Here is a 15,540-nt window from a genome sequence, read left to right as displayed (position 1 = left end):
CGGCGGCGACTTAACCCCCACCGGCTACCGCTTGTCGCGGCTACTCCGCGCTCGCCCGCGGAGTTTGCCGGCCGGGAAGGAGGCGGGGAGGCGGGGCGGCGGAGCTCACTCCTGCTCTCCTCGCCACTGTCTCGTGGATGTCTTACCCCGGGTAGTGAGAGAACTTTGCAGCGGGCTGGAGCTCCTTTTACAGAAGGGTAGACGAAGGGAAGGACTAAGGACCGAGGAAGGGGCTCGGAGGAAGGGTCCGAAGCAGCCGGGCCGGTTGTGCGGAGCGAGTGTTCACCAGGCACCGCTCCCGGATGCGCCCCAGCCTCGAGGAGCAGTGGGTGGCCCCGGGACTGCTCTCCGCAGAGTAGCCCCGTCGGGTCTGGGAGGTTTGTGCAATCGCGGAGAACGTCGAGTGCCGGCCGCACGGACCGATCGGAGCAGCCTCCGGACGCCCTCTCAGCACATTCCCCGCCTCGCTGTCATTCAGCGCTCCTCGGCCGGGATTGAGGCTGCAGAGCGCTGGGCGCTGAGCCTTCCACCGGGGCCCCTATCACTCACTTAAGTCTCTCGGGGTCCTGCGACCGTCCGGCCGAAGGCGCGACCCGGACCCGCGGGGTTCGGCCCCGAACGTCACCAGGTTTGTGTGGGGTTAGTTGGAGGCGCAGTACCACCTGCACCTCGCCCGCCGCCAGCGCCGCGGGGAAAACCCGGGGAGGAGGCAGACCAGGAGAAGAGCAAAGGAAAGCAGACCGTCTGGATTTGTTTGCCCGGGACGGTTGCGGCGGACGCGAATCGCCTACGGGAGCGGGCTGAAATCACCGCGCTCTCACCTCCCCGCCGGAGCGGCTGAGGCCTGCGAGTTGCAGAACGGCGCATCGCCGCGGAGGTTTTTGGTGCAGCCGGGCTTGGGGTGCCTTGCGATGTGGCCCTGAACGGAGGATCCCGCACCGACAGGAGCATCCCGGCGCCAGGTGGCCAGTCTGTTCCTCCGAGCGCGTCTGCGTGCGTGGCCAGCGAGCCCTCAACGCATCCCGCCTTTGCTTCGCTTCCCAGCTTAATTTTACTCGGCGGGATTAAAGTTGGAAATTGAGCGGAGAATTGAGTTACCCGGGAACAGAGCCGCGGCCGCCGCCAGAGCGATGTTCCCGCAGAGCCGGCACCCGGTGAGGCGCGGCTGGCTGGGGGGCAGGGTTGTGGTGGGAGAGAAGACTCGCTTCCTCGCCGTAGGGGGGCGGGTGGCTGCTACATTTTGGCGGACCCCGCTCCTTTCTGGGAGTGCAAGGCTGGGAGGTCCGAGGCCCATGCCTCCTGGAGTGGATTGTGGGCTTAAACTCCCAATTTCCCCCCTTTTTCTCTGGGCCCCCTCCTACTTGACGTCTAGACTCCAGTAGGAGTAGGGCGGGGGAGCCCGCAGAGGCTGGGGTTTCGCTCCCGCAGCCACATCCTCCCTTTTCCCCGGGGCGGGTAGGGCGCCCCCCCTTTTGTTTCTTGTCTCGCCTATTTGCATGTCAATGAGGCCCCGTTCCGGCGCGCCTGGAGGTGGCCCCGACGACTCTGGGAACGGAGAGCGTTTGGGAGTTGTTTTTCTCCTCTGGTCCCCTGGGTCATTATCGCCCCCCGTGGGGGAGGGGGCGGCGTTATAGTCAGTCTGGCCGGGTTCTCAGCGGCTGCCGGGGAGCCCCTTTTCCTGGAGGCTGGAGGAGGCTCTGGGCCTCTCTAGTAGCCGGGGGTTGGAGGAGGGTCCAATTTCTCCCTCCCCAAGGGAAAGCTCAAACTCGAGTTCAGGACCCCGTTTTTTGCCGTTTCTAACTTTGTTTCGTTTATGTCCAACCCACTTCTGTGTCCTCTGACTTACCGTTTTATCCATCCACCCGCATCCCCCCGACCCTCGGTCCCCCTCACGATCGCCCTCAGACGCCGCACCAGGCTGCAGGCCAGCCCTTCAAGTTCACTATTCCGGAGTCCCTGGACCGCATTAAAGAGGAATTCCAGTTTCTGCAGGCTCAGTATCACAGGTGCGTGTCCAGCCGTGCCAGGCGAATGGTCGCCCGGGCAGCCCGCTGCCCGTCGTTGTCTAGCCCGGTGGAAGCGGCGACGTCTGTACTTAGTACAGGCGTCCAGGCGGTGGCGTGTGGAGTCACAGTAAAGACCTGTCATTCTTGTTACCCCCTTTCCTGTCTCTTCCAGGGCAGCCCCTTCTCTTGTCTTCCCCTCCCATTGTTTCCCTTTTACCCGTTTGCTGCTGTTCCAGGGAGTCTATTTAGGAGTTGCATGAGAACCATCAATATTTGCACTTCATTTATTTATTTTGCAACAGGCTGAGCTAAAACCTTGGTTCAGTCGGTGACCCAGCCCTGGAGTGCGAGTTCAGGGAGGCAAAGCCAGTGTTGAAATCACTGTTTGCCATGCTAGAGAATTGGGTGGTCGGAGGCAAAGTCCATTATTGAAAGCTAGATGCTTTTTAGCTGTGCCCAGCGTTGGTAGTGAAGGTGGGGGGAGGTGGATGTGTGTAAGGGAAAGCTCCCTTGCTTTGGTGTCAGTCTGGGTTGGTTTGGAAAGGAGAGGGATTGGAGTCACATTTATACCCATCTCAGCTTTAGTTTTTTATCTAGTAAGACCAACTTCATAAAGTTCATAAATGAAAACTGTAAAGCAACCCATTCATAGTGGATTTCCAGAAATGTTAGTTTCTTCTCTTGTTTCTCTTAAGTCTTAACTGATTAGAGCTAAGAAATAACTGTATAATGACAGTTTCTATTTTTGTCATGCTTGAGAAAAAGCACACAGGCGCTTCAGTGTGAATTTTCTTATTTTGTCAGAGGCTCTCTGATTATTGACCTTTTGTCTACTTGAAGATAATAATCTCGAGCTTGAGGCATTCCTGCCCACAGTGTGTTTAACCAAGCAGGAGGGGACTTCAGCCCACTTTATTGCAGTACCTGCTTGACATATTTTGGCATGGATTTAAAAAACAAAGGTTTTAAAAAGGGCCAACAATTGTAGAAGTAACTTTACAGTTATTTTCAAACCTAGAGACGTTTGAGCTGGCAAAGAATACAGCCTTTGCCTGAGACTGAAGATTGTGCAAAGGCCAGGTTTGGGTGGAGTCCAGAGAAGCAAACTTTGATGGAGGGCAGTGGGAGTGAACAGATGACCATCAGGAGGAATCAGTCTTCTGGGTAGATCAGAGGTTTTGACAGATTTTCCCTTCTTGTCCTCTGACCAGGTATGCACCAAGAAGAAAAAGGATAGTAGCCGAATGGATGTTCTGTATACAAATACTCAATTTCTTTTCTCTGTTAAATGCAAGGACAAAGTTTTTGGGTGTTTATCTAGATAGTTTATGGCTGTTCCAAATTGGTCTGTGTTTTTACTTGAAGTGCAAATATGTGAGGCAGATGTTAAAACAAGTGACATAATGTTTACATTAAGTTGCCTGTTTTGTTTTCGTAGCCTTAAATTGGAATGTGAGAAACTGGCGAGCGAGAAGACAGAAATGCAGAGGCACTATGTGATGGTAGGTATCCTTTTCATGTAATATGAGCAAATGTGTGTTCTTAGAACTGTAAAACAGGAGTTAATGAAATGCTTGATTTTTTTTTTTACAGTATTATGAAATGTCATATGGATTAAACATAGAAATGCATAAACAGGTAAGCTTTGGTTAAATCTCAAGCTGAAATGACAAATGAGTCATGATTTTTTAACACTGCCTTTGTCCTCCAGTGGGGGGGTGAGGGGGGTTGTGTGCCATTTTTCTGCCTTGGTTTCCCTTCCTGCAAATTGGTGGTAGTATTCTGCAGCAAGACAGTTACAAAATGTTTAAATGAATGGGTGAGAGGTGCTTTGGAAATGTAAACTAGCTTGTTTATAGGCAGTTAGGAATTGAGGCTCTTGAGTTTCCTTTCCACCTGGATAGATTATATTCTCCTTGAAAGATACGGGCATTCTGCAGAGTTGTTGAAGTTGAGAAGAGTTAATGTCTTTGTTCAGGTTTGGAAAGAAGTGTGGACCTGTGAGACACTCCCATCCTCAAATCAGGTTAAACAAGGTGTATGACTAACTGTGGAATTTTCTTTATGCTTTGGGGCTGCATAAAGTGATACTCAGGATTAGTGGCTAATAGCATACATGTTCTTGAAAGATTTCTCAGTTGGTGCAGGTTTGGAGGTGAAGAAAAGCCTTCCTTTATGGCCACAGCATATGTTGGGAGTTGCTTCAGTTGTGGTGATTTTAAAAGCATGAAAAGATTAGTGACTGGAAAGCTCTAGCTATGACTATGAGTTTGCAAGTTCCCATAAAATTCACACTTATGGCTACTATAATGGTGTATAAAAAGAGTATTGAGCTGGAACAAGGCACTAAGGACCTCATAAGAGAAGAAAAGCTAAATGATTGCTCAGCCCAAAGGACCCTCGATTGAGTAGTCATTGTCTGCCAAAGAAAGCATTAATGGCAGGGTGTAAGTATTCTGGAGATATGCTGACATTCACTTTTTCATCAAGACGCTGGTACAATAAGTCTTTTAGAAATCGATTGCCTCTTAAAAAATTATCATCAGATGAAGTTGCACAGTTGGACACATTTCAAAGTGCAACAATACAATTCTTACTTGATGTATATGTGCTATTTCATCTCAAACCCTTGTTTCATTAAATTAAAGAGCATGGCTGACCGGCTGGGGCACAGTGGAGAAATTGATTAGTTCAGCCTTCAGATCTTCCTTATATTCAAAGACTTTCATTAAGCAAGTGTGTTTCAGAGTTGAATTCTGCTTTTGTAACTCTGCACTCTTTGATTTTTAATTCATCATAGGTTTCATAATGTTAAATTATCATCTTGTACATTAGATTCGTTCTCAAATATGTGTTTGGAAAGTGAAGTTCAGGGCCTTTCATCGATAATATAATTGGGTCTTTAAAAATGCTGATTTTATTCTGATTTGCAGAGTTGATAGCTTAGTTTATGTTGGGGTTGTGCCTTTGTTTTTGTGTGTTTAAATGGCTAATGCCTGATGAGGCACTTGTAACTTGTTGATCTTAATTGGCCTGGAAGATATATGGTCATTTAAGTACATTATGCAAATAAGCTTGGTCAAGAAGTTCTAACCTGCCCAATCCTAAGGCCTCCCTCACCCTTTTGGTTAACCAATATTCTGCAAGAGTAAGAGGTATCTAAGCTTTTTCTTAAATTCATAAACTCTCAAAGGATTTAATAACCTCAGCAACTCTTTTACAAGGGAATGCCAGTTGTGTGTAATATATGCTGGTGCTAGACTTACTGGGGAAGCTAAGGAGGCATGTCATTCTTTTGGGTTCCTGTAAGTTTCATGGTGGAGTTTTCTCTTTATCATTCAGGAGGAAAGAAAAAGGAGAGAAAAGAGCCAGGAATCCCCATGGTGCAAAAATAGTTTTCTAGTAAGTTTCTATACTCCATCAGGCGATTGATGGTCACAATTGGCTCAGTAATTAGAAAAATGTGAAAAGCTGAGATACTGTAGTCTTCATAGTAGGGTATTCAGCCCCCTGAAATTTAGTTTATATTGTAAATGCTGACAAACCCTTAACTAGAGTGGTATGCAAAGCAGTACTATAATTCAGTTTAAAGTGGCCTTACATTTGAAAAACATCCTTCTGAATGTCACACATTAATAATAAGTTCTGAGGAGACATTTGGTACAGCTAGTAATCATAATTCTTATTAAAACTGGTGACGTTTGGCCCCCAGGGTGTAGCCAGGCTCAAATTGATGCTTTTTGCCGCCTGATCACCAGCATGGCCTAAGTGCTCATTATATTGTAGAGAGGGCCTTTGGAGCTCTCATTAGATTTGACAGGAATTCTCTCTAGGGGGAAACTGGGCATTAGCGGGACTCCTGACAGGCTGAAATTAGTCCTGCTTTATGGCTTATAACCAAATGCTAGCAAGGCATCATCAGGGGACACAAAAAAATTGTCATTTCTGACAACATCTTTGTTACTGAAAAAATGCAGTGATGGGGAAACTTCCTTGGTTAGAGCTTTAACGTTATTAAGATTTATCTCCAGTGTGACTACTGCTCCCCCTTCCCACCTTTCAGCAAGTTTGTTGAAGAAATGAGTTTTAGAGATTTCAGTGTCAAGTCTCACCAGACTTTTCTGTGTGGGGAAAAAAAAGTGGAAGTGCGTCCAAATCAAGAATGGTATAATTGTGGTTTCCTTACTTGGTTTGGTGCCCACGGTCTCTGTTTATGTTGTGTCAACACTTCCTGATAAGTCTTCCCCTTACTTGTTCTGCTCCCATTTGTGGCTGGTTCCTGAGAAGTCAATGGCATAGAGATGGTAATGGATACTTAAGTCTTTTGTTATAGCATTAAGACGATTTTTTTTTCTCTTGAAACTTTTATTAATCTCTGCCTGCCCATATCTCTCTGGGTAGATCTTAAAATTTTGGCTATCTATATAAGAGAGGTGGAGACTTCTCATGGAAAATTGAAGCAATTCTGATGCCACTAAAGTGTTGGGGTACAATTAAAACCAGCAGGTTAATGTGAGTCTGGTTGTTTTCAGGTTTGTGCCTGTTGTGTTTAGCAGTGTGAATTTTAAAGGCTTTTTTCCGCCTGTCATGTGGCATATTACCTCATTTGATATTTTTGGGAACAGTGTGCACTGTAAATGTATATATAAGCCTTATTTATTCCACTTGTGTATCATTTCAGCAGTCTGATGAAGCCATGCCATAAGTAGTCATTAGTGGCCTGAATTTTTATAGCACTGAACAGTTTTCAAAAGTGATTTGCTTCATTCTGTGGAGTAGATTGGGGGTGGGTGTTTTGCTCTGCCTGCAGCTGTGGGCGCATGTTCAGAGTGTGGGCGTTGTCAAGGCTGAGTACCTATTGAAGCTTCAGTTTGGGTACCTGGTCCTCAATTCAGTGTTTCTTTCCTGAGGATGAGGCCAGTGGCAGAATCATCCTTCGGCCTCTGTGTAGTGACCCAAGTCTGCCTAGCTGCAGGTCTCGCCCATTCTTACTCTTTGTGCTGACCAACTTCGTGATTTTACAAGATACGTTGGGGCTAGATATATGTTCTGAAAGTTAAGAAAATTAGCAGTACTGATTGATCTGTGGGGGCCACAGGTATGGGTATGTAGAAAGTTGTAATCAACCTGGCAACACTGTCTGCAGGTTAAAATAATGTCTAAAGATAAAAGAAAATTTGAAACCTGTGGCCAGGACTCCTGGATGAGACCCAGTGATGCAGTGGGTTTGGTCAGTCACTTTGTCTCACTGGGCCTATATTCTGAAGAGCAGGCAGAGTGAGCGTATGGGGTTTTCCAGGGCTGTAATGAATTTGAATGAAAGGACCAGCTCTGGAAGGGAGGGAAGAGTATTCTTCGGTCCTGGTCTTGGGGTGGAAAGAGGAGAAAGAGGAAAAACCAGATGAGAGCTTAACGTTTCCAGGCTCCATTTCCAGGCAATATTTCAGCAAGTACAGTGTCTCAGACCATGTAAGTTGTGGAGAACTGCTTTCACAATTTTGATGTGCTTTGAAGTGTCTCAAAAAAATAAGTTGTTCTTTAGTAGTTTTTTAAGTGTTTAGGTGGAGCTTTAGGGATTTACCTGTAGGTTAGTTCCATAGATGTGATTCTCTCAGTATTTGTCTGAAGTTTTATCTTTCTTCCTGTTTTTTAACCCATTGTGTTCTCTGTCTGCAGTTTTTCACGTTGAGATTTTTTTCCCCCTAAGTCAGTGTCCTCCAAATGGAAAATGACTAGCTGGAGTGCAGGCACTTAGAGTTAAGCTTCACCAGGTGTTAATCTTGTAATACAAAGAGGGTAGCTGTCATCACGATTGGAGTGGTCCCCAACCTCATTTTCATTACCCAGGCCTGTCTTTTACAAGCATAAGTAAAAGATAAAGCTTTCTGTGCATTGAGAGTCCAAATTCTGAGCTGCAAGATTCACTTTTGTTTTTATCGGCAAGCAGGGTGCGTCCTTAATACGTTAACCTGCACCTACCCATCCTCTTCAGCAGTTGGGCTAGTTGCTGGTTTCTGTCCAGGGCTGACTAGGGTGAGGTGAGTGAGGCATTTGCTTTGGGCACAATTTAAGGGAGATACTTAAAAAACGTAGTACTCAAGATAAAAAAATACTATTTTTAAAATTCAAAGTTGATGCCAAAACTCCAAGGGGAACAGAATATGTAAAGTCAGGACCTGGCAGGGTTGGGAATAGGGTGAGGCGAGGGAGGGAGGTAAGTTCAGAGACAAGAGAGCAGAGAAGAGGTAGAATGCAGGGCCCATTGGGAGCTGTGGCGACCTGCAGGGTCCGCTTTGGTGTAAAATACTTGGAGTTGCCTTAATTAGGAAATTTGTTTAGCTACTGGCCAAGTCATGAACATGTTGCCTGGGCCTTGGTTTTCCTGTCTGAAAAAGGAGGGTTTAGACGAGGCAGGTTCTAAGGTTTGGTTCATTTCATGATAGGGAGTCACACCACTCCCCCACTGGAACCCAGCACCACATGTGTATCTACGGAGGAGAGTTATTGGTTAGAGGATTTAAGGTGTTCCTCCAAATAGTGTTTGTTAAGAAACACAGGGAAAAAAACCCGTTCCCTGAGCAAATATTTAAGTCATCTTGCGTAGTAGTTAAACTAAAGATATATGCATATTCAGTTATTGGCTCATGGAACCATTTAAAGTTTCCATAGATCTGAGTCTTTGTTCTGCAGTTATTAAATTGTTTTGGTCTCCAGAAGTGGATTAAATGGGAGGAAACTAAGAAACTGACTGGGTTCTCTCTATTAAGGCTTTGATTAAGTCAGTCACCCAATTCCATACAGTCCCTGTTGCTTACTGTTGCTTCAGATTATTTTAACGTTTAAATTCTCAGTACCTTTAATGTGAAGTATTGGGTATATAGTTTACAATTAAATTTTAGATAGCTGTTTCGGTTTGTCAGCTTGTTTGACAAGATTAGCCATTTATACCTTCAACATAGTCCTCACTAGGCTGTAGTGAGATATGTGCCATAGGACTTTTGTATGTATATGGTTTGGTGTTTTAAGTAGAGAGAGAGTGGGCGTAGGCACTTAGATGTGGGAGAGATTTTTCTACTTTTCTGAGGCATGGTTTGACCCAAAAAGTGAAAAAAATTTACACTGAAATTTTGAAATAAATTAATATATTCATTTATTGCCATTCACTTGGTTAAAAAAATGGTTTTTAAAACTGTTTGCAAAACTATTTTGCAAATAGTTGGTAGACCAATCACCATAATGCTTTTTATGCAAGTCCAAGAAATGTTGACACAAAATATTATCAAATTACCTGTGATTGCCCTGGCTGGTGTTTTTTAGTGGGTTGAGCGCAGCTGGCCTGTGAACCCACGGGTCAAAGGTTCAAGTCCCAGTCAGGGCACATGCTTGAGTTGCTGAACAGGTCCCAGGTTGGGGCATGAGAGAGGCAACCATTCGATGTTTTTCTTACACATTGATGTTTCTTTCTTTCTTCCTCCCTTCCCCTCTCTCTAAAAAATAAAGGCAATCTTAAATTAAAAATAAAAATAAAAAAAGTGATTTTGTACAGATCTATATTTCATTATTTTATAATTTGGGTTTTAAAAAGTTTTTTTAAAAGATTGTTTATTTTTAGAGGTGGGGGATGGAGGGAGAAGAAGGGAGAGAAACATCGATGCATGAGGATACTTGGCTTACGACCTAGGCATGTGCCCTGACTGGGAATGGAAATGACGACCTTTCTGTTTGCAGGCCAGCGCTCAGTCTACTGAGCTACACCGGCCAAGGCTATAATTCCGTTTTAAAATCATTTTTAAGTTTAATTCCATTTGCCTGCCTTTAAACACATGAAATCATAACCATGAGTACATTGTTTGCCCTCTTTTCACACATGTTCAGTCCTAGGCTAGGTTTGATATTAGCACCATTACCGATCTAACCATATTATTAGTCTGGTATTTTGTGCAGCCTGCCAGTAAAAAGTTTGAAAACATATCACCAGACTTCTTATACATTTATAAGCTATATAAATATACCTTTATAATGAAGAGGAAAATTAAGTGGAGAGGTTAAAATAAATTTCTCGTTCTCAGTGCACCACATCAGCTTGTCCTGTGTGGCCCTAGGGTGTAGTGTGCCCACTCTACAGACCACTAGCCATGCATTCCAAACACTTCTGGAACTGTAGCCCTGAAAGGGGGGAGTATCTTTAAGATAATGAATGCAAAACACCTTTAGGGGCTTGGGTCTTTTGACCTTTTTGGTATGTCTATTCTTTAAAATTTTGACTTCCTACTCCAGTAATTGCCTCTGCTTATCACTCACAGCGGCTGTGTCTGCCCCTGATTAGTTAGTGTCCCTGCCAGTCTCACTTGGCCACCTGCTTCCCGTTCCTTCCAGGTCCTGTAATCCAGCCAAATGGGTCTCTTCTTTGTGCCTAAAATGTGTTTTGTGTTTTCCTCGATAACCTTCAGGGTCCAGTTCCAGTAACAACACTGCCTGTTTATACTTCGAGGCATTCCATGACTGCTCCAACAGGAGGCTGTCACACTACCTATTTTTACTCTGATGTCTGTAATAATACTTTTTTCATGTGCCTCTTTTGTTACTCCAGGTAGGTAGGTTGCAGTCTGGTTAAAGCTTGAGTTTGAGACAGCTACCCTTCCCAATGAGTCAGGCACAGTAGTCACTTGTTAAGTAACATTTAATGTGCTCCTTCTGTAAGGTGGTATTTGGATCCTGAACCTGTATGACGATCAGGTGAAAGCTGCTTGGCAAAATCGTACACCATAGCTTTGCGTAACAGTTCTGGCTCTTTGCGGATATGTTAGGATTCCTCAGCAAGTCTATGGAACCCAGAGTAAAAATGAATCCAGAGTGTGGGCCGTTATGCTAAAATTCAGAATGAACTCTGATTTCACTAGATGTTTTATAGGATTTTAGTTCTAATCATCTTATCTAACCATGTTTGCTCAGTTGTTTTCCTTTTGGAAAAGTGATTTATAGTCAGAATATCCACTGAGGCTTCTTAATGGAGAGTTTAATTACAGTAACAGACTTGGGTTTGTACTCAAGAAAGAGAGGAAAGAGAAGCAGTATGTTGCTGAGGCATGTGAATTGAGTGTGTGCATCAGCGACTATCCCTGGAACCACTGCTTATTTCCTGAGGTGGACCACAGTCCTGATAGTGTTGAGGATAAGTTGAATTACAAGGTTTGCTCAAGGCATTAAACTTGACTTGTTTCTTAATAGTAATGATTATACTCATTGATTATTTACTCACAGTCTTTACATAGCCCTTTCGCCCTCCAAACATTTATTAAGAATTTCAAATATACAGAAAAGGAGAAAGAAATATACAGCAAATACCCATGATGTACTCACTTATATGATACCAGAGTAAACATTTTGTAGTATCTGCTTGTCAGGGATCTTACATAGAGCTTTTGCTCCCCCACCTACTTAATGTATAAAAGAATAATTCTGGAAAACTTAAGGGGTTTGTTAGATGGCTGGGCCTTTCTTTAGCTACCAACACTGTTTGAAACAGATAACATGGAAGAGGAATTTTCTCCAAGTACATTTTAAGAGTTCCATCCTAACAGGTGTTTTTCCTCCTGGACTTGCCCTTTGTGTTTTTGGGTGGTTGTATTAAGTGATCCACAATTATATGGTGTGAGGGTACTTTGTTTTTCACCAGGCACCTGAAAGTGAGAATTGGTACTTACATGAGAAAGCCAATTTCTCTTCCCCAGCCCTTCTGCCTTTTGGCCCTGTGTATTGCACCTTTAAGATGAAATCAGTATATTTCCTGGGGGAAATAGTTTTAGTGTTAATAGTTGGGAAACTGAGAAATAATCGTGCAAAAGGACTCTGACCTTGGACTTTGTGTGGCTGGAAACTGTCCTAATGGAGAAGTTAAGTTGGCCTGAGAAGCCTTTGGGGTAGTAGAGAGGTGTGAAATACCAGAAAACAAAACCTCTTTGAGTAGCCCTGTGTGTGGAGGAGGCTCTCCAGGGCAGGGGGTCTATGAGAGTGCAGCCTCTGTTCCCTCTTGATGCCTTGAGCAAACAGCGGTTCAGAGCCTCTTATGAGTAAGGTGACCAGCCAGTGTATTGACACGCACAGACACAATAGAAAACTGCATTAGGAGGCGAGCCGTTGGGATTTGCAGTAAATATATTATAGAACACAAGTGACTTGCCGATACTGCTTGTTTAGCAGTTTGCAAGGGCAATGACAGTATGGATTTTTGAATTAGAAGGGAAGGGCTGTTCTTTCTCTGTGCGGGAACATCTACTTGATGTCTGGGGAGAAAATTGATTTAGAGAACAAAATGCAGCCGCCTTTATTTGTGCCGTTTGAAAGGCTTCTATGGATTAGTGAGTGAAAATAAAAAGGTCGCTTTCTGTTTAGGAAAGGAGGCCTAAACATTGATCTGCATGTTGGTCTGGTATAGAGATAATAAAGGATGGGCCACCGGGATGGAGGAAGGGCAGCCGGTCCCTGTGCAGCCTGCAGCTACAGGTGCCCTCTTGGTTCTCAGGAGTTGTCTTTTACAGCTTTGGTTTTCAAAAATCAGCCTCATAGGTTTATTATTGTCCAGTAAGCTTATTTGGTGCATTAGAGTGAGTAGTCATAGTCCCCATCCATTGAGCTCCCACATGCCCTAGGAATTGTGCTGTGGGAGCTCCCTGTAAATCCTTCTAGTTCCCTGTCTCCTTTTGTGTGGGGGCTAATTATTCCTCCTTACAAAAGAATTAACAGGCTAGTAGGTTAGGGGATGAAGGCAGGACCTACCCCAGAGGGTAGTTAGCCAGGATTGAGTGAGTTTCTTTATACAGAAGCAATTACAATGGTGCCTGTTATGTGGGCACTTTGAGGATAGCTGTTCTTGGAATCTGTTATTGATCCCTTTAAAACTGTACCCTGTTGTGGGAATTGTAGGCCACACTCCCATCTTGTTTTTCCAAGACTAGTTTCCTTCCTCCCTCGTTCTGAATTGTTCACTTTTCATTTTTTCCCTCTCAACGACTAAGTTTATTATTTGTTTCCTTCTTAAGATCAGAAGCATTTATCTTAAGGCTGAAAAGGAACTTTTTCTTTTTTTAAATGAAGGCCCTACTGGCAGCCTGTTGTCTAAGGAATCTGGAGGAATTAAAGTGCCTTATTTAGGCCAAACAGTAAAATATGCCTTTGGAAGGCATCAGCCTTAAGTGGTTAATACTGCTAACAGTGAAAATAGAGTTGTGTTGAGTTTTTTCAAGAGAATAGATGAACAACAAAGAGGATTTGGTTCATTTTACTAAGTGAGTTTTGGCAGAAAAAAGGATGGGAGGTGCATTTCAGATTTTTTTTTTTTCAGTGTAGAAAATCCAACTTTTAATTTGAAGAGACTCTGTTGGTGAGGGGGACAGTAATGAATTACAAGACCAACTTGTTACTCAGAGAAAAAAAGTCTCCACCCTTGATGAGGGAGTACACCTTTCGGTGAGGTATGTCTTTTGGCTATGAAAATACCTAAGGTGCTGTGCAGAAGTTTGAAGAGGTAATTGTGTAATGTTCTCCAGTGTGCATCATGGGCTTGAGGTTTTTGTGGACTGTCAGATGCACAGCTTCTGCTGTGTGCTGATATTTGGAGAGCAGGAGCAGAAACGCACGAGGGAGGAAAGGGCCATTGGGATCGGACACGCTGGAAGCTGCAGCTGTTGTCTCTTATTGCCCAGCAGGAAGTTGTAGAACCGTCTTAGGTGTCTTTGTAAGTATTGGGGATAAAGGAGGGCACAGCTGAAACAAATTCTCACAATACCTGTTCTCACAATTGCTTAAAAGCTCAGCTGCCTTCTGACATCTGTGTGCTGAGAAGCTACATGTTTCTGTCTCTTTGTGTTTAGCCTGAGCAGGTCCTGAAGTCCTGAGTAGGGACTGAGTAGGGAAAGCGTGAGGTTCTTGATACCCACCTCAGCCTGCCAGTTGGCCTAGGTTCTGGAGCCTTTTTCATTTGTAAGCTGGCTCGGTCTTTGACAGTGCCTGCATTGTGAGCTCCTGCAGAGCCTATCTTCTTGCAGGGCTACCAGGAAGATTGGACTTGGACCACGGAAACATATCCAAGGTCTGTACTTTTTAGCTGACCAAAGACCAGAATCCTATCAGTCACTCAGGGGAATTGCTGACTTTGGGAAGCCTTCCACGATAGACTGCATTGGATGCTGTGATATCTGTGAGTTAAATGACGTATAAAGAGGTGTCACATTTTGACTGCTTGGATTTCTCTGAGGGTACAGGGGTTTTCGAACTGGTTGTTAAATCTGTATTCTTATTTCTTGACTAATGGATCAAATATGGCTTGCCCATGTAAAGAGCCTCAGAAACATAAATGTCAGCATACACTGTCATCTTGTGCAGCCATTGTTTTGGTCATTATTTTATCACAAGGTCAAATACCAGAAAGCTGTGGTTTCTTTTTTAGTTTTTCTTATTAGCTACTGGAATTACTCTTGTCAGTTTCCCTTGAAGTACTGAACTTGCTCAAGGTTTATGCAGAATGAGTGAGTACCAAGTGTTGCTTCTCAAAACAGTATAAAAGGAAAGGGGCTTTTGAGTAGACTTTGCACTATGAGAATATTGGTATTGACAATGTTTACAATTTGGAGTATAGTTTGAAGACCAGATTCTACTGTTTGTCGCATACTGGTTAATATGGCTGTAAAGAGGAGATGAATGTGGCTACTTTTCCAAGTCTATTACTCAGGAGGACTGTAAATTTGATTGGCTGTTACAATTCTAGCAGAATCATTCGATTTGAGAGCAATAGAAAGATAAGATATCCAATTACCCAAATGATTTGCAGGGTTAGCCAACGTTGTCATGGAGACACGAGTTGGAACAAATTAAATTTTAAGCAATAAAATAATCTTAAAGCCCGTCTGGGAACAAGAAAATTTGGCAGTGGCACTTACCTGAATTGAATCTTAGCTTGACACGATGTTGTTTGACATTGATATACTGTGGGGGCCTAAACTTATATATGGCACAACGTTCCCTTAAAAAAGTAGCTTGGCCAAACAAGTACAGGGGAATATTAGTAAAAATCAGGATATACATTGATTCCATGGCTTAAATGATAATTAGGCCCTGGGTTCCCAGGAATATTTTGTATTCAAGGATTGAAATGCCTTAATAATGCTTAAGCATCATTAATTGGACACTTGAAAAAAGATTGACTTCTCAGCAGCGTGCAGTTTTTGGAACTGCTGCTCCCTTTGTGTGTGTTAACAGACGTAAAAGAAATCGTGGATGTCTTTTGGTGTGGGGGGTGGAGGTGTAAGTATGCATATATTTGCATGTACGAGTAAGGAGATTTTGGCACAAGCCCCTGAACTGCAGATGATTCTCTGTATTTGTTAAAATTTCGATTTAGCTGCAGGACTGCTTACAGACTGGAAAAAATTGCCTTCCAAACTTTAGCCGATGACCCAAAACATGAGTATGCGTCACCCCAGGGTTTAGAAGGTTATTTCCCCCTATTAACGCATTTATTGTTTAACTGGTTCCTGGC

The 15,540-nt window shown here is 43.9% G+C and overlaps 1 protein-coding gene across 4 annotated transcripts in view; it reads left to right on the top strand.

The window, feature by feature from the left end:
* The first annotated feature begins 1,015 nt into the window (after nt 1–1,015).
* TLE1 (TLE family member 1, transcriptional corepressor) overlaps nt 1,016–15,540 on the top strand; it is an 83,295-nt gene continuing 68,770 nt past the window's right edge. For all 4 annotated transcript variants that reach the window (XM_045840181.1, XM_045840180.1, XM_045840182.1 and 1 more), the window contains exons 1-4: nt 1,016–1,154; nt 1,906–2,006; nt 3,445–3,508; nt 3,600–3,644. In XM_045840181.1, coding sequence (XP_045696137.1) covers nt 1,131–1,154; nt 1,906–2,006; nt 3,445–3,508; nt 3,600–3,644 — 234 coding nt within the window. In that variant the 5' untranslated portion in view covers nt 1,016–1,130. The remainder of the gene's footprint in view (nt 1,155–1,905; nt 2,007–3,444; nt 3,509–3,599; nt 3,645–15,540) is intronic.

The sequence above is a fragment of the Phyllostomus hastatus genome, unplaced genomic scaffold, assembly GCF_019186645.2.
Source record: "Phyllostomus hastatus isolate PE091 unplaced genomic scaffold, TTU_PhHast_1.1 phas_contig_34, whole genome shotgun sequence".
Taxonomy (NCBI): Eukaryota; Metazoa; Chordata; class Mammalia; order Chiroptera; family Phyllostomidae; genus Phyllostomus; species Phyllostomus hastatus.
The sequence above is the reverse complement of the archived record's forward strand: the minus strand, read 5'-3'. Positions and strand labels throughout refer to the sequence as shown.